Below are 23,923 nucleotides of genomic sequence, written 5' to 3' on the forward strand. Positions count from 1 at the left end.
TGGTTTTATCTAATGATGATAATTGTATCGTATGAGTTCGTATTATAATAAATCTTGTTATTTATGAGTTCGTATCAAGTAATGCTAACCCTAACCCATACATGTCTCGTATTGTTTTGAAAAATTGTCATCCAATGAAGATGATCGGTAAATTATGATACTGACTAAACATAATCTTTCATGACTATCACCAATGCTAATGATTGTTGTTTTGGTAATCCTATGTTAATTACACAGTAGGAAAAGGACAATGAATTTATCTCGAACTCAACAAGAAGAATGCAGTTCGTGACAGGTATTTATTAACATATGGACCCATCCGAACAAACGCATGCAATAATAGGAGGGTGCTTGTACTTCTTGTAAATCCCCTCCTTCGACTAAAACTTATATGCAACGAGGTGTATATCTATTTATATATATATATCTATTATGTTATGACAAGAAAGTATACACTTTGTGACATGTAAGTTTCTCTCTTTTATTCTCGCATACATATTTGTGCAACCAGACACAAAAGAGTCGGCCATAAAATGTTAAACATCACGAGAAATAGACAAGCAGTGTCCATAATGACAAGTCATTACTTGCTCAGAAATATGCTCAAGAGAGCAGCCCCAAAGGGCCATACCTTATAGCTTTTTCCCTATGGTCAATTCTCCTTCAATTATGATCAAATCCAATAGACTTTTCTTTTTCTGTTTCTACAATGACCATTTGAACTGCAGACCTAAAACCCCAAAGAAAATTCAATGATTCAATCCATATATGTTAGGCCTTGATGGTAATGTAATTTTCTTTTTCTTCTTTTTTTTTTTTTTTACCAATTAATGATATGGTTAGAATAATAACACTTTCTAGGATTTGATATATTCTGTTTCACTCTGAAGAATCCATCCAAAAAAAAAAAGTAAAAAAGCTAAAGTCCTCACAATGATGGTTGTGACTGAGTTCGATCAAGAGGCTGTGGATTGCCAAAGTGGGTTTCCAATCTCTCATGGAAATTCCCACTTATATATTCTTTTTGTTTGTTTTTTTAAATTTATTTTTCCTTTTTGACCCTTCATCAACTTTGTTGTTTCTTAAAGGGTCCTCAACATTATTCATTCCAAGTTCAAGTGACTTTGAAATTTCATCCCCCATTATCCCATTATGGAACTTCAATGAGTGGGTTCCCCACTACATGACATTGTGAGGGAATAAACAATCTCTCTTTCTCATCAACATGTTTTTGACATTTGGACACACATTTGACCTCCTATAATATAAACTAACATTTTCGCGCCTAATCAATGCCACTTAAACATGAAGCAGAGGTTACCTACCTGCACATAAAAACAGTTCTGGATTAACCACTCTAATTACCCTTTTGCATTTGTAATTACCTGTTTGGGAGATCTTGTGCATGAAGCCATTTTTGCAAAATAGTTGGGTAGTATTTTAGGTATGCATGAGAAGCTTACAGAAAACTTTTAATAATAATAAGAAAATGCTTTCTGCACCCTTCTTATACAAACTATATTCTATTTTAATATAATCTAAATCATATATGGAGAGAAATTTGAGCTCGGGTGCAGAGTATGGAGCACATCCGCTCTAACCAACTTAACTAAGCCCATATCTACTGATGTAAGAAAAGAAGGAAAAAATGTACCATTCTTTCTACCAAGGATGGAGACTAATTAGAGATTTCTAGGTTATAATTTTTACTTTTGCAATTCTGAAATAAAGTAGTATTAAAGTGAATTGGGTTGTCACAACCAAAACCAACCCCATTGATGTTGATTTTAGACTTGTTTTGCAGGTCTGAGTTCTGACCTCTCCGCAGCCTTACCCCATAAAATTAATCAAAAGACTGCCCTACTGATGAAAATGATGAACATTAAAGTTGAAGACCCACGATCATAACACCTTCTGAAAACAACCACTAGTATTAGTTCCATCATCTTCTTCAATGAATAACTTAAAGCTTATTTGAGCTCATGTCCTTTTGACTCCAACTCCTTCTGAAATCATATTCAACTCTTCTGAAAACATTATCTCCTTATTTTGCAGAACATTTACCTTTCACCTACAGCAACTGTTCCACTACTCTTGTGCATGAATCTCTCTTTATTAACTAAGCTTTCAAACAATGCACAAAGCCAGTTAAACTACACATCACAGTCTGGTTGTAAGCCCAAAGACAAATCAGTGATTACCCATATATTGATTATAGACTAATGCTTGCTTGTCAGATTATTAAAGTATGCTTTTTGTCTTTGAATGTGGTTTAGATTCACGGTCTGGCAAAAATAAGTATCAATTTAGTAAGCAATAATGTCAGTATATGTGAGACCCATGTGTATTAGAGAGGTAATCAGTAAAAATGGTACAAATAAGCAATGCCCATTTAGCAAGAGAAAGCATTATTTGTTTTTCAAAAACGAGGTGCAAAGATGATGATGTTTGATTGTGATCGTTAGTGCGGAGACAAAGGCTATGTAGAGGTCTTACAAAGTCCCCATTATCACATTTGTTACGTCCATATTGCACATCATAGTAATTTCCATTGATAATTTTCCACTTTCCCACACAATGGTCATGCTAGGGGGAAATAGAATAAATCACTTGGAAGCCAACTTAAATCCAGATACATTGGTAATTTTTTCTCCCAAGAAATTCTAGCCGCTCTTTTCTTCTATAGTTCTAAAGGAAAACTTCATAGAGGGGGAGGAGGAAGAGGCGTCACTACCCCTCCTCCCCTCTCTTCTCGTCTTTTCCTTTTAGGTTAGTGAATAAGTTTATTGGGGCATTTTGAATAAAAAAACTATTAGTTGTGGTTTCTTCTGAGCTATGGTTAGATTGAAGTTCTCCATCACCCCTTTTAGTCTATAATCTCAATCAAATCATACTCCCAAAACCCTCTCCCTAACGCCGCTCACTCATGTTCTCTAAAGTTCATTCTACATTATCTTTGACAAAGGTTACTGCAAATAACCCAATTGTTCTTTGACAAGTTGTTGTTTTCGTTTATTTGTTCACTTTTATGCACAAGTAGATTGCTGGAAATCATATTTTAAGGTCGTCTAAGCTCAAGAGTTGTTTTAGGATTTTGGTTATGTTGGGGTTGTGAGCTTTGTTTGGGTTTCTAGTTAATTGTGCTGTTGTGGGCTAGTAGTTTTAGTGTGGCTTTTGTCTGCATTGGTTTTGCTTTCAGGATGTTAGTTGGTTTTGCTTTCAGGATGTTAGTTTGTTGCTTTCAAAATGTCTTTGATTTTACCGTTGAAGTTTATCTAATAAAGTTTTTATTTGATAAAAAAAAAATTCCAAATACATTGGTCTACCATCTAGTAGTGAGTGAAAGCTAACCCCAACCACAACCACAAGAAAATAGGTGAAGGGAAGCTAACCACAAAATCAAAAGGGGTACTATGTACCCTCTTCATTAATCACATAATGGTCCATGAAGGAACGTTTTCCCAACTGCCAACCAACCCAAAGATTTAGACAGATTTGGTTCTTGATCATTGTATTTTTACAGGGAGGTCATGATTCCATCCTATGAGTTCTACATGGTTATAGCTAGGGACTAGGGTTCGTCTTTCCAATCACATGAGGCATGAGCAAAGAGCACACATGGTGTAGGCTATGCTATACCCATGGTCGTGAATGAGTCGACAAGTTAGATGAAAAGGGAAAAATTTGATAGAAAATTCACTAAATTCCAGAAGAGTTAAGTTAGAGAAGGCCTAACAGACTGACCCATTTAAATTGGGCCTTGTCAATCAATCCATACTAGTTAGAGGCCCTCCCAAAAGAATAAGAAACACAAAGATCCATAAATCATTTAACCATTTGTGTATGTTTTCTAGCACTGTAATGAGTGGTTAGAATGCGGGGGTCCTTAATATCCATTCAATTAATTTTAGAGTTATTATTGCATGAATGAATTTTTTTTTTTTTTTTTTTTTTTGTTGTTGTCAAAGTTAGGAAGGAGAAAATGGATTTTCTCACACACAAACTGCTAAGATTCGATCATAAAATCATTTTTCTACAAGTTAAGACTCTTTTTCACTGAGCTGACTCTATTGGCATTTCAAGGCTGAATTGAATCCCTCAACATAATGCTCCGTTTTCTAGTGTTATAGGCCTTGGGCTACATATAGCTTGTTGAGTAAAAGAAGCAGATAAATGCATTGTTTGGGCCGCTTTGGCCCCATGTTATCGCCTGAGTTACCGCAGCGAGTTACTGCTGAGTAAATTATCACCACACCACATCACACGCATCCAAGTAGGACAGTAACATCAAAACCCTAAACCCTAAAGCGCTCTTTCCACCAAAAAAAAAAAACACCCTAAAGCGCACATTATAAAGATTCTCGCTGCGCCTCATCTCCATATTCTCGCTGCCGCCTCATCTCCATAGCCTTTTGCTCACAACAACAATCGCAGAGATGGCACCTCCTCGAGGTAAAGCAAAATATGATTTATCTGTGTAGTCTGCTGAGAATACATTTTATGCTTTTGGTTTGGTTCTTCTGAATGGGTTTTTTTTGGGTAATTTATTTTCAACAAAATATAAATAAATTTTCAGTTCTTTACTATACACTCTTCATGTGGGTTCTTAGTTTCTGAGTTGTTTTACTTTTTTGAGTTTATGGTTTTTATTGTTGGGAAGTTTGAGCAGCAGACCTTATAGTTTTGTGGGTTTTGTGCAGGTCGTGGTGGTAGCGGTGGTGGATTCAGGGGCAGGGGTGATGGAGGGAGAGGTGGAAGAGGAGGAGGCAGGTTTGGTGGTGGTGGAAGAGGCGGTGACAGAGGTGGTAGTGCCTTTAAAAGCCGTGGCGGAGGACGTGGCGGTGATCGTGGAGGCCGTGGAGGAAGAGGCCGTGGTGGTGGAAGGGGAGGAATGAAGGGTGGAAACAAAGTGGTTGTCGAGCCTCACAGACATGAAGGGGTGTTCATTGCCAAGGGTAAAGAAGATGCTCTTGTAACCAAGAATATGGTGCCCGGGGAAGCTGTCTACAACGAGAAGAGGATATCTGTTCAGGTTGGTTTCTTTCGTTAGTTTTCTTATTTAAATGCCTTCAACACAATTGATTTTCAAAGCAATAGCTTTACGGATGACTTATTGGTTCCTGCTGTGTCTTGCCATTTTTATTTTCATGGTTGATGAATGTAATAAAAAATTTGAAGTTCACCTTAAAGTGCATTTTCTTCCTTTCAGGATGAGGATGGAACAAAAGTTGAATATAGAATTTGGAACCCTTTCCGTTCTAAGTTGGCTGCTGCTATTCTCGGTGGTGTTGATGATATATGGATTGTAAGTTTTGATTCCAGGTTTTCCTCCGTTCTGTTTTGTCTATTATCCATGATTTTGAGTTTATAATCTCTCTGTTTCTGTATGTCGATGAAGAAACCTGGTGCTCGTGTTCTCTACCTTGGTGCTGCTTCTGGCACCACAGTGTCTCATGTGTCTGACATTGTTGGCCCTGTAAGTGGTATTTTTAATACTGCAGTTCTTAATTGGTTAAGCTGATAATAGATTCTTATAACTGCTGTTGTTTTTGTAGACTGGAGTTGTTTATGCAGTGGAGTTTTCTCATAGAAGTGGCAGAGACTTGGTAAACATGGCAAAGAAGCGCACGAATGTTATACCCATTATTGAAGATGCCAGACATCCAGCTAAATATCGTATGCTTGTTGGCATGGTTGATGTGATATTTTCTGATGTTGCACAACCTGATCAGGTTTGTTTCTTGCAATTCTTGTCTTTGCTAGTAGCAAACTTTAAATATGGAGAGACTCGGGGTGGTATTCTTTGGTTGAGCTGGTGGCAGAGCCTTTTCTTGAGGCTTTTGAAAGTTCAAGGATTTCCATACTTCATGTGGGTTTGTTCTTTTAGCTTATTGATTTACTAATTCATATCACCTGTGTTGCATTTGTAATTATCTGAGTTGGTTTTTTATGTTTTCGACAAAGCATAATTGTTTTGTGTTTTCTTTCACGCATGTGATGAGTTAACTCGGATTCCCCTTCAGGATGTCATGTATGATGTGAGCTCGAGTTTTCTGATGCGTAATGCGTTTGTCTTTTGAAATGCCCTTTCTGTTTGTGTCTTTTTCCTCGGCTCAGTGTATTAAGACAACCTTTTTTCATGCTTATTCCTATTTTGCTTACAAGGCTTTGTATGTACTTGTTCTACCCATTCTTGTTTTGGAACTAGATACTTGTTCTTCCCATTCTTGTCATGGCTCAATGCAATGAGTCATGCATTTATTTATTTATTTTCTTTATGTCCCTTAAATGTATTTGTTGAAGTTGTGTTTACTACTATATTGAGTATGTGACGAAGTACTCGGATTCCCCTTCAAGACATAATGGGTGATGTAAGTCGAGTTTCTGATGCTCCTGATGTCAAGTAGTTGATTTTGTGGTGTTGTTTGCCTTATCACTCTCTCTCTCTCTCTCTCTTGTTTTTCTGGTAGTCTGCACGTCAATGTTATGATGGTGTTGGCAAGGCACTCAGGGTTGAGGCTTTAGGCTTGGCCACAATCTCTTGCCACCGGTTTCTCCTAGCTCACTTAAGTTATTTGCATCTAAAAATTGTTTGCTCTCTTTAATGATTATGCAGGCTAGGATTGTAGCATTGAATGCGTCGTATTTTCTGAAAGCTGGAGGTCACTTCGTTATCTCAATTAAGGTTTGCTTTCAAAATTCTCAGTAGTCTTTGTCATAAGACATGACGCCCTTAGCCTATTATATTCGTTTAAGTCAAGCGAGACGGTGGAAAGTTGCCACTTGCTGCATAGTCCAGTGTTTGATAAATGTAGTTTTTCATTTCAGGCCAATTGCATTGATTCAACCTCGCCTGCGGAAGCAGTGTTCCAACAGGAGGTGAAGAGGCTGCAGGCAGATCAGTTTAAGCCTATGGAACAAGTCACTCTTGAACCTTTCGAGCGCGACCATGCTTGTGTTGTTGGTGGCTATCGTGTACCAAAGAAGTCAAAAACTGCTGCCTAGAATTGTTGGCCATGTATATTATGATCACCCATGAGCAGCATGGTTTGATAAGTTATCCTTTCTAGTTTTAACTACTTGCTAGTTAGAGTTGCCTATTATGTAGTTCCGAACTCATGGTCCAAGTTTGAGACAATTTTATACAATGGTTCCGTTTCATCATTTGGTGGAATGCAAAATTTGTTGTATTAATGTTGCATTAGATTGGTCGCCAATTTTTTCTCTATTATGTTTCCGTTGTGCACTAGGGTTTTGTGCGCATAATTGTCATATTTTGGCTGAAAGCAATTTACTTTAAAAGAAATTGACTACATTGATGATGAAAGAGAACCCTGAAAAGGGGAAATCAGATAAACCAGTTGAATGAAATTGACAGGTAAATTCTGTACCACTGGTCGGCAGGTAAACTCTCTTGCCGGGAACAAATCATGTCGGTTTAAAATTGTGTCAACACAAAAATTGGAAGAGCACCCTGCGACTCTAAAACATGACTTCCAGAGAAATTCAGGCCAATATAAAGCAGGGAGATTTTAGGTACTCAGGACTATCTAGTCTGAGGAGAAACATGATATGAATTTCTTTTAGGATCAATTTCATATACTGTTAGCTATCTTCTCATCTTCAACGTCTCTCCCACTTCTTCATTCACTCCGAAGATGGTTCAACTGCCAAGAAAAAAAATTACGATTATTGCCTTTCACCGAGAATGCTGAAGACCTTATCGATTTTTATAGCAGTTTTAACTTACCTCCTTGTTCCAGTTGGTTCTATAAAGCACCATCAAAAGAAGCAACGTTTGAAGAGCAGTTCCACATATCATGCCTCCCCATATTCCCTACAACAATGAACAAATGTTGGTATTAAAACTAGCTGGACAAAACAAAGATTAGAGACCGTGAAGACGAAAGAATCTCACAAAATTTAGCTGTGGAACTGAGACTGAAATGTTTTACCTTCACTACCAAGTTTGCTTTATAACCAAGAAGGAACCCAAGTGGGAGGCCAAATATGTAATAACCAACAACCCAAGTTGATCTAACCCACCAGTCCTTGCCATGCACCTCCAATAGCAACACCTGAAATCACGAATCCAGTAAAAATTAAAAGGGGAAGGGTCCTGCATACAGAGAGGGAACTGAGGAAAGAACCATCGTAATTACAAGAAGAAATATGCTAGCTTTGCAGCAGCTTGTTGCAATTCCTTGCTTGTTGTGAAGATGACAGAAAAGTAGTCTTGGGTTATCAAGACGACAATCATGCAAACCATTCCAATGGCCAGAGACTCTCACACAGAAGGCGTATTTAGCTGCTCTTGGACGTCCCAATCCAAGTTCATAAAAATAAACTAATAAATTAGTAAACAGAAAATGTCAAGTTGATGCAGTCCTTTTTGTGAATGTTTGCATGGATGTTTGGCTAATAAGGTTAATAATTTAACGTAGGAAGACAACGAATGTTTGAATGCTTGATTAAAAACTTCTGTTACAAAAAAAAAAAAAAAGGCACACGCGTACTCATAGAGTATTTTATCTTTAAACTAGATAACAAGAATTAACAATCATGAAATTATCAACTATACTTTCTCAAAACTTGCTTAACAAGTCTTGTTATTTGCTCAAAAAGCTAATTAATAATTAAGAACATTTGAAAGGCTCCATAGCCAGAAGATCAGTAATGCCAGCCGCGATACATTGGGAAGACGATGAACCTCATCAGTCCTTCATTACAATGATGGCCGTCGTGCTCGCCGCAAGCGAAGTAGTAAGGCTTCCACTTCTTGAGCACAAACTCAAAGCCTTCTCCTCCTCCTTGTGTCTGATTTCCAACCATCCTAGCTTGGCTTAAGTCACAGTTCATGAAGCTCCAAGGGTTTTGGAACAAGTATACGCTGTGAGGACGTGTGGTGTCATTTGGGGGATCATACTTGAAAACTGCAAGTTCATCATGGAAAAAGGGTTGCTTAAAGTGAAGCAAATTGCGTAAAAAAGTTATAATTAACAAATATAAGCGAGGGAACTTTCTGTTGCTAGACATGTTATGTTATTAGATTGTCAATATTCTTAGTAAGCTAAAGATGAAAACTCACCTAGAGTATCCTTGATGTAAAATGGGCCATTCTGCAAAGCCCACTGTTTGTAGTTAAATCCGTAATGCCAGTTTTCTGACCCACCAACTGTGATTTTGTTGGGTCCTTTGGTCTCGTTGAGGTGGTTGAAACCCCAACCAGTGTAGTTGCCATATTTCCAATCCTTGTTGGCTGAGCCGAATGCCAGCATTGAAGCAATTAGCACCATTGCTAGGGCCTGTGCAAAATAATGGGAACCCATCATTCACTTCCAAATGCAACTCAAGGAGAAGGAAGAGAGAAGGAAATTAAGAGGGTTGAGAGGAGGAGACTTAAGAATGAGATTATTGTGAATTCAAATGTTGGCGCTGGGTTCTTATGTAGGCAGATTGAGTGGTGCAAAACGGCCTAATGACCCCTTTTCAAAATTGGCGGGTAAGACGAAGAAAACATGGTGTTAATTTGTAATGCTTCTTATTAAGTTCAAGTCTCCCTAAGTCAGTCCTCCACTTGCCCCTCTCAAACCTCAATTTCATTCCCTTTTAATAAACAATTCTTTTGATTCAAGGGAAGAAGAACGTAAGAATTAAACTCTATTCAACGAATGTAGAGAGATGAAAGTATCATTTGAATTATTCAACAAATTGTTACGTTGTAAGTTGTAACACATATTGCAAAATTTTAAGGGGGAAAAATAAACAAAATGCAAAATTTAAAAGAGGTATCGCAAATTGACTTCCCTAAGAGAAACTCCAACTACTGCAGATGTTGTTAGAAAGGTTAGCAAATTTTACCGTACCTCTTCTTCACGGAAAATATACAATACCCAAAAGTACACTTTTGCTTTGTACATTTGAAACATGCATTAGAGAGGCTCCAATGAAGTTTAATTAACAGTATAAAAACAAATATCCAGCAATTTCGTTGAAATGATATGAAGAAAAATGTAGCAAAACAAAATTTCTAAAAATGAATGAGATAGGTGAATGATAGTGGAGGGAATTTTCTCCATCAAATCTAGAGGGAGTCAACCAAATGCAAATGGGCTATCCTTTTTTACTATTTCTTTTGAGCATAAAAGTTTATTTAAATATGTTTTTAATGTGAAATGGAAAATTAGGCATTGTTAACCGAACTAGATATTGGGGAAAACGAGTAAAAGTCGGCCTAAGAAGTTAGAAAAATATGTATTGGATTTAGGGAAAAACTTTGCCATACAATTGTGTGACATGACGATAACATATAGAAATAAATAACCATTGTGGAAGATTCTTGCTAGCTAACCATGTTCAAGACTTTGCAAATTTGGACTGAGATCATCATATATGTTCAAAACTTGACATAGCATACATGTTCGAACAGATGCTTCAACTTGGCACGGCATAGCACTTTTTTATTATATCAATTTGTTGAAATGTAGATATAAGTTAGGTTAGTTGGCTAAGGCGGTATGTTCGATCTCCTCTTCATATATTAAAATAATTTAAAATATTTCTTGATAAAATAAAATTTTAATTTGTTGAAATAAACGATATGATCGTTCGTTTGCATATGAGTCCGATCTCTTCTTCGTATATTAAATATTAAAATAATATAAAATATTACTTGATAAAATAAAATATTAATTTGTTGACCTGGATTGGGATCATCATACATGTTCAAAACTTGACAGGGCATACATGTTCGAATAGATGCTTCAACTTGGCACGGCATAGCACTTTTTTATTATATCAATTTATTGAAATGTAGATATGAGTTAGGTTAGTTGACTAAGGCGGTATGTTCGTTCGTTTGCATATGAGTCTAATATCCTTTTCGTATATTAAAATAATTTAAAATAAAATAAAATAATAATTTGTTGAAATAAGTGGTATGTTCGTTTATTTGCATCTGCGTCCGATCTCCTCTCCGCACGTTAAAATAATCTAAAATATTGCTTGATAAAATAAAATATTAATTTGTTGTCCTGGACTAAGATCACCATACATGTTCAAAACTTGACATAGCATACATGTTCAAACAGATGCTTCAACTAGGCATGTCATAGCACTTTTTTATTATATCAATTTGTTGAAATGTATATGAGTTAGGTCAGTTGGATAAGGGGGTATGTTCGTTCGTTTGCCTAAAAGTTTGATATCTTCTTCGTATAATAAAATAATTTAAAATATTTCCTAATAAAATAAAATATTAATTTGTTGAAATAAGTGATATGTTCGTTCATTTGCATTAGAGTCCGATCTCCTCTCTGTACATTAAAATAATCTAAAAATAATGCTTGATAAAATAAAATATTAATTTGTTGAATTAGAGAAATATTATATTTATAAGCACCTGGACTGGAACAATATAAAGGACGAAAGGAGTCTCTCATGAGTTGTGTGGAAGTTTTGGGTTTGAATTGAGGCATATGGGCATGCTTTAGGTTAATTTGGCGACCATACATAGGCAGGTATAACCGTATAGCTATCAAAGCTATTTGGGTACCATTACTACAGATATTTTCATACCTAAGCTACTGTTGCCCCTTTACATACGTCGCAAATTGTAAACCCATGACCTTCACAATATGGACATTTTGCTCCCTCATCCACCCAATCCAAGAACGGCTGTCATTTAACAAAATAATTAAAACTTCATCCTGGATGGATAATGCTCAAAGAAATACAGATAAGCTACCAAGGGAACTGAGGATAGTTGAAACAAAGTATGCAGAAGTACAAAAATAAAACTAATGCATATCATCATCAAAGCCATTGGTGTTCAACATTATATTTAAAAATCAGATCAAACAAAATAAATATACAAATACATAGTATGGGTGGATTTAGAGTATTTCTGCAAAAGGCAATGGTTTATAAACTTGAATATAGTGACTAAGACGGGAGACAGACAGGAGGTACCTGTGCACAATGAGCGACCCTCCCCTCGACAAGTAAGACACCTTGTTGTGGTATTCATTGTCTTGCTTTCACCTCTTTTTTTGTGGTTCCTGCTAAGTTTAGAAGAATCTTCCCAGCGGTTCTCTCCCAGGAGAAAAACACGATGCTCATATACCTCTACTTCTGTAACACCTTTCACAAGTGTTTGCTGGACCTCTGCAATTTCTATTGCAGAAGTAACTGCAGCTCCATTTGTATCTTCCTAAACAACAAAACCCACGCAACCATTAGAAGAATTACGACGTTTCAGCCTATGTAGTGGTTTGCTATAGCTTATACGAACATGATCAGGTTGCTAGCTCAAGGTCAACCAGGAGAAGAAAATCAGTTTACCAATATAATCAGCTTCATTTATTAGTATCCAAAATAAGTTGCGGTGTGTTACCAGTTACCACAGCACATTACGTCACTGTCATATCGTATTTCTTTGCATGTTGAGTGATTGTCTCATGAACTGGAACCAAGAAACCTCATGTCTGAGTTACTGAAAATAGAGTCGGAGCTTCAGGTCCGTTTCTCAATTAAATGTAACAGAGCTTCTTGGTTGGTACTTGGTACTGTTTGCTACAATTCTTTACAATCTGGTTGAAGAAAATGAAGGTTTAGTTCACTTCAAATTGAACCATCAAATGAGTTTTTGGCTCCTCTTGAGGAATGCAAGTAATGACTTACCAAACCATTATGTTCAGTTCCAAGTGAGGAATGATATATTGGTACTGAAACTTAAAACATCAACGGCTTCCACTTAATAAAGGCTAATGGTATGTCGTCAGAAGGCTATACCTTTTGTGTAGCAGTCAGAGTACTCCCTTTGTTATCCAGACCCTCAATTTGTGCCATCGTATATAATTGTTTAAGAAGTTCTGCAGTCACTATGCCATCTTGAGGGGCGTCTAAGGAGGCCTGTCAAACAAGATATTACAAGTTGACTAACATATATATTTCGCGTTGTGAAATTTTTGTTCAACTTGATGATTCTGAAATTTTACTCTTCATGCATTATACATAGTAACATCTAACAATAATTGAAACTTAATTGCCAAGTCTTGACAGCACGTTCAGTCCGCTCGAGAAGCTGGAAGACTCCATGTCTTCCTCACCCGAGTAAAATCCTAGTTTTTGCAATGCTTCCTGTCAAATAACAGGAACATTATATTAGAACAAGTCGAAATCACAAATATTACATCCAAAAACGAAGCGAACACTAGAAAAGGAAAGAACAACAGTTAACAACTTTCTCTACTAAAAAGAAAGTTAATACCCCCTTGTAAGTTGTAATAAACTATATGCTGCTCAGTTTTCAATTTGCCAAATTTAAAAATGTCATTTTATAATTCAAAGACAACACTAAATCATAAACAAAACACAAGAAATGAACGATAGACTCCGAAAAATCAAAACTCGACCTTCAAAAGCAAGCAGACCTGCATAGCTCGGACTTCTTCACCTCTCGACCCCTTCCTCAAAGCATTTTTGCTCTTCTTCTTCTCCTTCACTTCCGGAACGGCAGCCACCTCCTCAATCTCCTCCTGAATATGGTCCAATTCTATGGCTCTGGAACTCGACCCTGTCTCCGCTATCAGATTTTTCTCCATTAAAATCTGCAACAAGCCGGCGATGTTAGGCTAGGAAGAGGCTAGGCGGAGGCTAGGTGGGCGCTAGGCAGCTAGGAAGAGGCTAGGCGGGCGCTAGGCGGCTAGGCGGGGGCTAGGCGGCTGGGCGGCCCTCCTAGGTGGGTTGGGTCTTTTTCCAGATCAACCCAGTAGGGACGGCGGCGAAACCAAGAAAACCAATCAAGCTTGAGTTTGATAGAGAAGCGAAATGGCTGATCTGCGAGTGCGAGCTTGGTGTTAATATTTAAAGAGTATGGCCGTTCGGCTATACTCTTAAAATATTCGAATATATTACTATTTAAAGAGCCGTCCGGCTAAACTTTTAAAATATTAGAATGTATTTAGAAAGTATAGCCGTTCGGCTATACCGTTTAAATATACATTTTCATCATATCATTTTAGGGTTTAGGGCTAAAATACCACTTTAGCCCATTGGGCTAAAGTTATTTCTTCAATTATTTTATTTATACAAGCAATATGGGGAATGAAAATTTAATTTCTTTCCGATACCTCCCATTTTAATGATTTCCAGTTATTAGCCCATTGGGCAAGAATTAAAAAAATGGATTTTATTTATAACAAATAATACGGGATAAATCCATAAATACAACAACAAAAAATAAGGATCCACAAACATTTTGTGGATCAAAGAATGTTGAATTTCATAGTATAAAATTGCTTGCACAGGAATTTACTTTTAAAAATATGCAGAAGTACAAAAATAAAACTAATGCATATCATCATCAAAGTCATTGGTGTTCAACATTATATTTAAAAATCAGATCAAACAAAATAAATACACAAATACATAGCATGGGTGGATTTAGAGTACTTCTGCAAAAGTTTAGCGTAGCAAGGCAATGGTTTATAAACTTGAATATAGTGACTAAGACGGGAGACAGACAGGAGGTACCTGTGCACAATAAGCTACCCTCCCCTCGACAAGTAAGACACCTTGTTGTGGTATTCATTGTCTTGCTTTCACCTCCTTTGTTTGGGTTCCTGCTAAGTCTAGAAGAATCTTCCCAGCGGTTCTCTCCAAGGGGAAAAACACAATGCTACTAGTAACACCTTCTTTCACAAGTGTTTGCTGGACCTCTGAAATTTCTGTTGCAGAAGTAACTGCAGATCCATTTGTATCTTCCTATGTAGTGGTTCACTATAGCTCCCACGAACATGATCAGGTTGCTAGCTCAAGGCCAACCAGGAGAACAAAATCAGTTTACCAATATAATCAGCTTCATTTATTAGTATGCAAAATAAGTTACGGTGTGTTACGAGTTACCACATCACATTACGTCACTGTCATATCGTATTTATTTTCATGTTGAGTGATTGTCTCATGAACTGGAACCAAGAAACCTCATGTCCGAGCTGAAAATAGAGTCGGAGCTTGGTCCGTTTCTCAATTGAGTAACAGAGCTTCTTGGTTGGTACTTAGTACTGTTTGCTACAATTCTTTACAATCTGGTTGAAGAAAATGAAGGCTTAGTTCACTTCAAATTGAACCATCAAATGAGTTTTTGGCTCCTCTTGAGGAATGCAAGTAATGACTTACCAAACCATTATGTTCAGTTGTAAGTGAGGAATGATATATTGGCACTGAAACTTAAAACATCAACGGCTTCCACTTAATAAAGGCTAATGGTATGTCGTCAGAAGACTATACCTTTTGTGTAGCAGTCAGAGTACTCCTTCAGTTATCCAAACCCTAACTTTGTGCCACCGTATATAATTGTTCAATAAGTTCTGCAGTCATTATGTCATCTTGAGGGGCGTCCAAGGAGGTCTGTCAAACAAGATATTACAAGTTGACTAACATATATATTTTGTGTTGTGAAATTTTTGTTCAACTTGATGATTCTGAAATTTTACTCTTCATGCATTATACATAGTAACATCTAATAATAATTGAAACTTACTTGCCAAGTCTTCACAGCACTTTCGGTCCCGCTTGAGAATTTGGAAAACTCCATGTCTTACTCACCCGAGTAAAATCCTAGTTTTTGCAATGCTTCCTGTCAAATAACAGAAAAAGAAACCCAGATTACAGAAAAAGAAAAGAAACAAAACTTAACAACTTTCTATACTAAAAAGAAAAGAACAACAGCTAACAACTTTCTCTACTAAAAAGAAAGTTAATACCCCCTTGTAAGTTGTAATAAACTATATGCTGCTCAGTTTTCAATTTGCCAAATTTAAAAGTGCCATTTTATAATTCAAAGACAACACTAAATCATAAACAAAACACAAGAAATGAACGATAGACTACGAAAAATCAAAACTCGCCTTTCAAAAGCAAGCAAACCTGCATAGCTCGGACCTCTTCACCTCCCGACCCCTTCCTCAAAGCATTTCTGCTCTTCTTCTTCTCCTTCACTTCCGGAACGGCAGTCACCTCCTCAATCTCCTCCTGAATATGGTCCAATTCTATGGCTCTGGAACTCGACCCTATCTCCGATATCATATTTTTCTCAAACCGGCGATGTTAGGCTAGGAGGGCGCTAGGTAGCTAGGAAGAGGCTAGGCGGAGACTAGGCGGGCGCTAGGATGCTAGGCGGATGCTAGGCGGGCGCTAGGCGGCTAGGCGGGGGCTAGGCTGCTGGGCGGCCCTCCTAGGCGGGTTGGGTCTTTTTCGTGCCGAACCCGTAGGACGGCAGCCAAACCGAAGAAAACCAATTGAATCTTGAGTTTGATAGAGAAGCGAAATGGCTGACTTCGAGTGCAAAGCTTCCTGTTAAGCGTATAGCCGTGCGGCTATACCCTTAAGATATTCGGATATATTACTATTTAAAGAGTATAGCCGCCTTTTAAAATATTCGAATGTATTTAGAAAGTATAGCCGTTCGGCTATACCCTTTAAATAAACATTTTTTGTTATATCACTTTAGGGTTTAGGGCTAAAATACCACTTTAGCCCATTGGGCTAGAGTTATTTCTTCAATTATTTTATTTATACAAGCGATATTGGAGAATGAAAATTTAAATTCTTTATGATACCTCTCATTTTTAATGATTTCCAGCTATTAGCCCATTAGGAAAGAATTAAAAAAAAGGATTTTATTTATAACAAATAATACAGCGTAAACCCATAAATACAACAACAAAAAATAGGGATCCGCCAACATTTTTTGGATCAAATAATGTTGAATTTCATAGTATAAAATTACTTGTATAGGAATTTACTTTTTAAAATGTATCCATCGTAATTATGATGAAAAATTGGATACAAAATAGTCTAACGAGACAATTAAGAGAAGTTTGCAGCTCTGTTTTGAAATAAATTGAAGGTAACATAAATCATATGACATTGATATACGAACCATTCTAAATGAGAATTCAAACAACATATGTTAGATGAGAATTATCATCTCATTCTTAACTCGGCTATAATGATCACAAAGCCCTAAAATATATGCATGACGGCTGTTGCTCATATCTACATATACACCTCTAAACAAAGCTGCAAAAATATAGAAAGTATCAAATAGTTGACTTGAAGGAAGAGAAAACAATCTCAAGGAAACAACATGGTTTATAAATCTTGAAGCAAAGATTAGGAATTTATAGGGGTAGAAGAAGAAACTATAAGAGCATACTTGTTTGAAAATTGGCAACCCCTCATGTTTTTCAATGAACCATATTTTAAGACTTTCTTCAAATAATTTCTACGAGAAATCACTTGAATTCAAATTTGACTTAAATGGTTCTAATTTTAGTGTTTTCTTGAAACACATTGGTCTTATTTTGTTGGTCACAATTAGAAGTCTGGATGATTTTTAATTTGTCTAATTTTTTTCTTCAAAAATAATGTATGAGTTCCGATCATCGAAATAAATTTGTGGTGAAATTAGAAAGTTAATGACGTGGACCTATTATCATCCTTACAAGTTGATGTAGTCCAATAGTATTGTGGATACGGAGTCCTTGTGAATATTTCCATTCCATGGATGTTTTCCTATAAGGTTAATAAAAGTAGGAAGAGAATGTTTCACACAAAAAAAATAAATAAATAATAGTAGGAAGACAATGAATTTTTTATTGCTTATTTATAAATTCGGTTACAAAAAAACAGGACACGTATCATATAACGTATTATATCTTACACTACTTAACAAGAGTTAATAATTATGAAATTATCAACTATACTCTCTCAAAACTTACACACCAAGTCTTGTTATTTGCTCAAAAAGTAATTAATAATAATGAAAATTAGAAAGGCTCCATTGCCAGATGATCAGTAATGCCAGCCGCGAAACATTGGGAAGACGACGAACCTCATCAGTCCGTCCTTACAATGGAGGCCGTTGTGCTCGCCGCAAGCGAAGTAGTAAGGCTGCCACCTCTTGAGCACAAACTCAAAGCCTTCTCCGCCTCCTTGTGTCGGTTTTCCCACCATCTTGGCTTGGCTTAAATCACACTTCATGAAGCTCCAAGGGTTTTGGAACAAGTACACGCTATGAGGACGTGTGGTGTCATTTGGTGGATCATACTTGAAAACTGCATGTTCATCATGGAAAAAGGGTTGCTTATAGTGAAGCATATTGCACAATAGAATTAATGTATTTACGACAAATTTAACTAAAGGAACTTTCTGTTGCTCGATAGTTTCACATGTTATATATGTTATGTTATCAAATTGTTAATATGTGGATCATTTTTGTAACTGAGCAACTTACAGATACTCAACTGACAATAGCAGACAACATTTCATATGTATAATTAGAGCATGCAGCATGCTAGTGAACGTAAACATCCTTGAACAGAAACAAGCTTTTTTCTTTTTCCCAAAAGGCTCGAGGAAGCTAAAGATGAACAAAAAGTAGCAAACTCACCTAGAGTGTCATTGATGTAAAATGGGCCATTCTTCCAAGCCCATTGTTTGTAGTCAAATCCGTAATGCCAGTTTTCTGAGCCACCAACTGTGATTTTGTTGGGTCCTTTGGTCTCGTTGAGGCCATGGTTGAAACCCCAACCAGTGTAGTTGCCATGTTGCCAATCCTTATTGGCTAAGCCGACTGCCAGCATTGAAGCAATTAGCACCATTGCCAAAGCTTGTGCAAAATAATGGGAACCCATTATTCACTTTCAAATGCAACTCAAGGAGAAGGAAGATAGATGGAAATTGAGAGGGTTGAGAGGAGGAGACTTAAGAATGAGATTGTGAATTAAGATGTTGGCAATGGGTTCTTATATGTAGGCAGATTGAGTGGTGCAAAACGGCCTAATCTTTTCAAAATTGGTGGGTAAGACAAAGAAAACATGTTGTTAGTTGTAAGCTTAAGTCTCCGTAAGTCAGTCCTCCACGTGTGTCTTTTTTTCCCTCTCTAACCTCAATTTCATTCCCATCTAATAAACAACAATTTTCATACAAGGGAAGCAAAATGTAAGAATTAAACTCTATCCCTCATATGTATAGAGATGAAAGTATCATTTGAATTATAAGTCATCATTTTCAACAATTTGTTACATTGCAACACATATTGCAAAAAAAGCAAACAAAGTGCAAAATCACAAAAAGAGGTATCGCAAATTGACTTCCCTAAAAACAACTCTAACCAGTGGAGATGCGTTTAGAAGGTTAGCAAATTTTACTACAACTCTTCTTCATTGAAATCATACCATACCCAAAAATACACTTTTGCTTTGTACATTTGTAACATTCATTAGAGATGCTCTAATGAAGTGAAATTAACGGTATAAAAAAAAAAGTACTCAATAATTTCATTGAAATCATCTGAAAAATGAAGCAAATTTTTTTTTTTTTTTTAAATTTCAAAAATGAAAGACAAAGGTGAATGAGAGTGGAGGGAATTTTCTCCATCAAATTCAAACCTAGAGGGAGTCAACCAAACGCAAATGGGCTATCCTTTTTTACTATTTCTTGTCAGCATAAAAGCTTATCTAAATATATATTTTTCTAAAGTCAATGTGAAATGGAAAATTAGGCATTGTGATCTTAACCGAACTAGATATTGGGGAAAACGAGTAAAAGTTGCGGCCTAAGAAGTTGGGAAAACATGTATTTCATGCTTGAGAAAAAAATTATGGCATATGATTGTGTGACATGACGATGACATAGAGAAATAAATAAATAACCACTATGGAAGAGTCTTACTAGCTAATCATGTTCAAGACACGGCAAATTTGGACTGATCAACCCAACTTGGCATAGCATACATGTTCAAACGGATGCTTCAAATAAAATGAGATTTCCATCAAAAGGTAGGGCATGTTCTGAAGTATTTTCTCAGCGCCAAAAGCACTTTTTTATATCAATTTGTTGAAATGTTAATATGAGTTACGTCAGTTGTCTAGAGCGGTGTCTTCGTTCCTTTGCATTTGAGTCCAATCTCCTCTCTGTACATTAGAATAATTTAAAATATTGCTTTATTGAATAAATTATTAATTTATTGAAATAGATATCAGGCTTCTTTTGGGGAGAGGTGGAAGTTCATATGGGCATGCATTAGGGTAATTTGGCCAGCATAGCCAGTTATAGCTATCAAAACTTTGGGTACCATTAATTCAGAAGCGAAATTAATATTACAGTTTCATCTTTCTACCATGACAGTCAATTCCAACAAGATAATACCTTTTTTTACGTTGCTTTCCATGAAAAATAAGGCGTTTTGACTGAGAGATATGATATTTGTCTTCAAATTATTTCGTCCATGTTGTTCTCTCTACAGCAAAACTAAGAGCTAACTATCGAGACTTTGAATCCGGACATATACTTGGTCAAATGGTTTTCATGCATGTTTGTTGACCGGGGCAACATGATAAGTTGGTGAGGATTGAAATAGCTATTCATTTTTCCATCACTAGTCACTCATTCACCTTTCTATTTCCTCAACAGCTCTCTTCATATTATTATAATAATAACCCAAAGGGATTAAAGGACTTTGGGGAGACTCAACATAAACAATTTAAATCATTTTTAAGAGAAATAACCTATAATGATGACAAGACACATATATATGTATGACCATTGTTGCCCATACAAATTATCAAATAGTTGACTTGAAGCAAAGATTAGAAATTTAAATGAGTAGGAGGAGAAGAAACTATACGAGCTGGCTTGCTTGAAAAGTCGGCAACCCTCGTGTTTTTCAATGATTCGAACCATTTATTTTTTTCGGAATTTCTTCGAATCATCTTTGCAATAAATTATTTGAATCTAAATTTGAATTAAATGGTTGTAATTTTAATATGTGCTTGAAACGCATTGTTCGTTTATTTTGTTGATCATAATTAGATATCTTAATAATAAAAGATTTATTTTTGTTTTACAAAAATGATCTATGAATTTCAATCGTTGAAAAAAACTTAGTAGTTGAATGAGTAACAAAGTTAATGACTAGGACCAAGGGCGGAGCTGTACTAAGGCTTGGGATGGCCCTCTGGCCCCTCCAATTTATTTAACCCTTTTGAATGTATATATTGGATGTGGTAACAAATGCAAAGAAAAATTGCTATACTTAAGCCTATGGCCCCCTCACCACAAATCAATACTTGTCAAAATTGTATTTTAATACAAATATAATAGTAAAATCATCCTATCATACTACATTTATGAAAGAAAACCACTCATTTCAATTTAATGCTTTTATACGCAATAATTTACTCAATAGGCCAAAAAAAATATACAACTAAACTTTTTGTGTTTAACATTTTGGCCCCCTCAAATATAAAATCCTAGCTCCGCCATCGTTTCAAGGTTGATGTAGTCTAATAGTATTATGGATGCGGAGTCCTTGTTGTGAGTATTGGCATGGATGTTTGCCTATAAGGTTAATAAAAGTAGGAAGATAATGAATTTTTAATTGCTTATTTATAAATTTCTGTTACAAAAAAAAGGCACACGTATCATATAATGTATTATATCTTACACTAATTAAACAATAATTCATAATTATGAAATTATCAACTATATACTCTCTCAAAACTAGCACACCAAGTCTTGTTATTTGCTCAAAAAGTAATGAACATAATTATGAAAATTAGAAATGCTCCATTGCCAGAAGATCAGTAATGCCAGCCACGAAACATTGGGAAGACGGCAAACCTCATCAGTCCGTCCTTACAATGGAGGCCATCGTGCTCGCCGCAAGCGAAGTAGTAAGGCTGCCAACTCTTGAGCACAAACTCAAAGCCTTTTCCACCTCCTTGTGTCGGTTTTCCCACCATCTTGGCTTGGCTTAAATCACACTTCATGAAGCTCCAAGGGTTTTGGAACAAGTACACGCTATGAGGACGTGTGGTGTCATTTGGAGGATCATACTTGAAAACTGCATGTTCATCATGGAAAAAGGGTTGCTTATGGTGAAGCAAATTGCACAGTAGAATTAATGCAATTATGACAAATGTAACTAACGGAACTTTCTATTGCTTGATAGTTTCACGTGTTATGTTGTGTTATCAGGTTGTCAATATAGGTAATATGCGTAACTGAGCAACTTACAGATATCAATAGAAGACAAAATTTCATATGTATAATTAGAGCATGCAGCATGCTAGTGAACTTAAACATCCTTGAACAGAAGCAAGCTTTTTACTTTCCCCAAAAAGGATTAAGGAAGCTAAAGATGAACAAAAAGTTGCGAACTCACCTAGAGTGTCATTGATGTAAAATGGGCCATTCTTCCAAGCCCATTGTTTGTAGTCAAATCCGTAATGCCAGTTTTCTGAGCCACCAACTGTGATTTTGTTAGGTCCTTTGGTCTCGTTGAGGTGATATGGGTCATGGTTGAATCCCCAACCAGTGTAGTTGCCATGTTGCCAATCCTTGTTGGCTAAGCCAACTGCCAGCATTGAAGCAACTAGCACCATAGCTAGGGCTTGTGCAAAATAATGGGAACCCATTATTCACTTTCAAATGCAACTCAAGGAGAAGGAAGATAGATGGAAATTTTAGAGGCTTGAGAGGATGAGACTTGAGAATGAGATTGTGAATTCAAATGTTGGCTATGGGTACTTATATGTAGGCAGATGGAGTGGTGCAAAACGGCCTAATTGACCCCTTTTCAAAATTGGTTGGTAAGACAAAGAAAACATGTTGTCAGTTGTAATGCTTCTTATTAAGCTCAAGTCTCCCTAAGTTAGTCCTCCACTAATGTCTCTTTCTCCCTCTCTGACCTCAATTTCATGCTTGGGAGGTCAAAATTAATTTTTATGCTTTTCTAATGGAGAGAGTTGAATATTTGTTTTGTTGGTGCTCATAATTTCTGCCCTTTTAATAAGTAATGTTTTGATTCTAAGGAAGCAGAATGTAAGAATCAAACTCAGCTTTTGGATGTAGAGATAAAATCACTTTATCATTTGAATTTTTTTTATGACCTTTATTATAGCCTTCAATTTTAACAAATTATTAGGTTTTAACATATTGCAAAATCTTTATAAATTTTTTTATATAAAAAATTGAGCAAAAAGGATTTAAAAGAATTCTGAAAATGAATGACAAGGAGACAATGGGTTGGTGACTGAGTGAGAGTAGAAGGAATTTTCTCCATCAATATAGAGGACAGTCAACCAAATGCAAATGGGTAATCGTTTTAACTATTTCTTTTGAGTTTGAAAGTAGATTGAAATTGCCAACAAGGGTTGGTTCAAGTGATAAGGTTACATGCACTTTGTATAACCCCACTACCCAACAGTGTTTGAATTCCGCTGTCAGCAATTCTTGTTGATGCACTATTTATAATTTTCTATATAAATTCATACTGGTGACAGTTGGTAGTTGGGTCTTCTGCATAAGTCCTTACAACTTGTGTTTGTGGGTCTGTCTAAGTGCTGGTAGTGAGAGTAGCAAATCTCCCCTAAACTTTTGTTCAAAAAAAAAAAAGTAGATTGAAATTATTATAATAAATATATATAATAAAAAATTAGTCGAACTCATTGCAAATGAAAATTTAGGCATTGCGATTTTAAACGAACTAAAGAAGATATTTAATAGATCTTATCTGTCTTCTTGTGTTGGGGAAAACGAGTAAGTATTGCGGCCTAATAGAAGTTGAGGATGCTTGAGGGAAATAGTTGCGCTATAACGATTCTGTGACATGATGATGACATCCACAAATTAGACAAGTCGTGCTATAATATATGTTTTTTCTTTGGGTAAAAAGTCTTGGTATAATTATTCCCTTATTTATTTTTTATTTTTATTTTATCATGAAAGTCATGTATAATTAGAAACCACAGAGACGCTATACGATTGTGTGACATGACAATGACATTAGCAAAGGAGCGGTTTACCAAGTATTATCTCTAATTTTTAATACCAACAAATGTGTGTGACAGAT

General features: G+C 36.2%; 4 protein-coding genes, 2 non-coding genes and 3 pseudogenes across 6 annotated transcripts; 3 read left to right on the forward strand and 6 right to left on the reverse strand.

The window, feature by feature from the left end:
* Positions 1 to 4,305: 4,305 nt before the first annotated feature.
* LOC103335417 (rRNA 2'-O-methyltransferase fibrillarin 1-like) lies at positions 4,306 to 7,181 on the forward strand. Its single transcript, XM_008238423.2, has 7 exons — positions 4,306 to 4,452; positions 4,701 to 5,032; positions 5,210 to 5,305; positions 5,399 to 5,476; positions 5,556 to 5,732; positions 6,617 to 6,685; positions 6,829 to 7,181. Exons 1-7 carry the CDS (start codon positions 4,437 to 4,439, stop codon positions 7,003 to 7,005), a joined length of 945 nt encoding a protein of 314 aa, XP_008236645.1. The 5' UTR covers positions 4,306 to 4,436; the 3' UTR covers positions 7,006 to 7,181.
* On the forward strand, positions 5,989 to 6,061 carry LOC148916257 (small nucleolar RNA snoR60). Its single transcript, XR_016128381.1, has one exon. It is a non-coding gene; the product is annotated as a small nucleolar RNA snoR60 (small nucleolar RNA).
* On the forward strand, positions 6,323 to 6,392 carry LOC148916258 (small nucleolar RNA snoR60). Its single transcript, XR_016128382.1, has one exon. It is a non-coding gene; the product is annotated as a small nucleolar RNA snoR60 (small nucleolar RNA).
* A 414-nt stretch (positions 7,182 to 7,595) lies between the features above and the next one.
* Positions 7,596 to 8,520, reverse strand: LOC148916259 (protein DETOXIFICATION 35-like; annotated as a pseudogene).
* On the reverse strand, positions 8,514 to 9,402 carry LOC103335434 (blue copper protein 1a-like). The gene is made up of 2 exons (XM_008238421.3): positions 9,089 to 9,402; positions 8,514 to 8,933 (listed from the first exon to the last, which is right to left on the reverse strand). Exons 1-2 carry the CDS (start codon positions 9,330 to 9,332, stop codon positions 8,671 to 8,673), a joined length of 507 nt encoding a protein of 168 aa, XP_008236643.3. The 5' UTR covers positions 9,333 to 9,402; the 3' UTR covers positions 8,514 to 8,670.
* Positions 9,403 to 11,577: 2,175 nt separating this feature from the next.
* LOC103335432 (protein disulfide isomerase pTAC5, chloroplastic-like) lies at positions 11,578 to 14,375 on the reverse strand (annotated as a pseudogene).
* Positions 14,376 to 14,445: 70 nt separating this feature from the next.
* Positions 14,446 to 17,570, reverse strand: LOC103335433 (protein disulfide isomerase pTAC5, chloroplastic-like; annotated as a pseudogene).
* Positions 17,571 to 17,672: 102 nt separating this feature from the next.
* LOC148916260 (uncharacterized) lies at positions 17,673 to 18,770 on the reverse strand. Its single transcript, XM_089054734.1, has 2 exons — positions 18,458 to 18,770; positions 17,673 to 18,122 (listed from the first exon to the last, which is right to left on the reverse strand). Exons 1-2 carry the CDS (start codon positions 18,699 to 18,701, stop codon positions 17,860 to 17,862), a joined length of 507 nt encoding a protein of 168 aa, XP_088910860.1. The 5' UTR covers positions 18,702 to 18,770; the 3' UTR covers positions 17,673 to 17,859.
* Positions 18,771 to 21,434: 2,664 nt separating this feature from the next.
* Positions 21,435 to 22,555, reverse strand: LOC103335413 (blue copper protein 1a-like). The gene is made up of 2 exons (XM_008238419.3): positions 22,235 to 22,555; positions 21,435 to 21,913 (listed from the first exon to the last, which is right to left on the reverse strand). Exons 1-2 carry the CDS (start codon positions 22,485 to 22,487, stop codon positions 21,651 to 21,653), a joined length of 516 nt encoding a protein of 171 aa, XP_008236641.3. The 5' UTR covers positions 22,488 to 22,555; the 3' UTR covers positions 21,435 to 21,650.
* Positions 22,556 to 23,923: the final 1,368 nt, after the last annotated feature.

The sequence above is a fragment of the Prunus mume genome, linkage group LG6 (assembly GCF_029339155.1).
Source record: "Prunus mume cultivar Tortuosa linkage group LG6, ASM2933915v1, whole genome shotgun sequence".
Lineage (NCBI taxonomy): Eukaryota > Viridiplantae > Streptophyta > Magnoliopsida > Rosales > Rosaceae > Prunus > Prunus mume.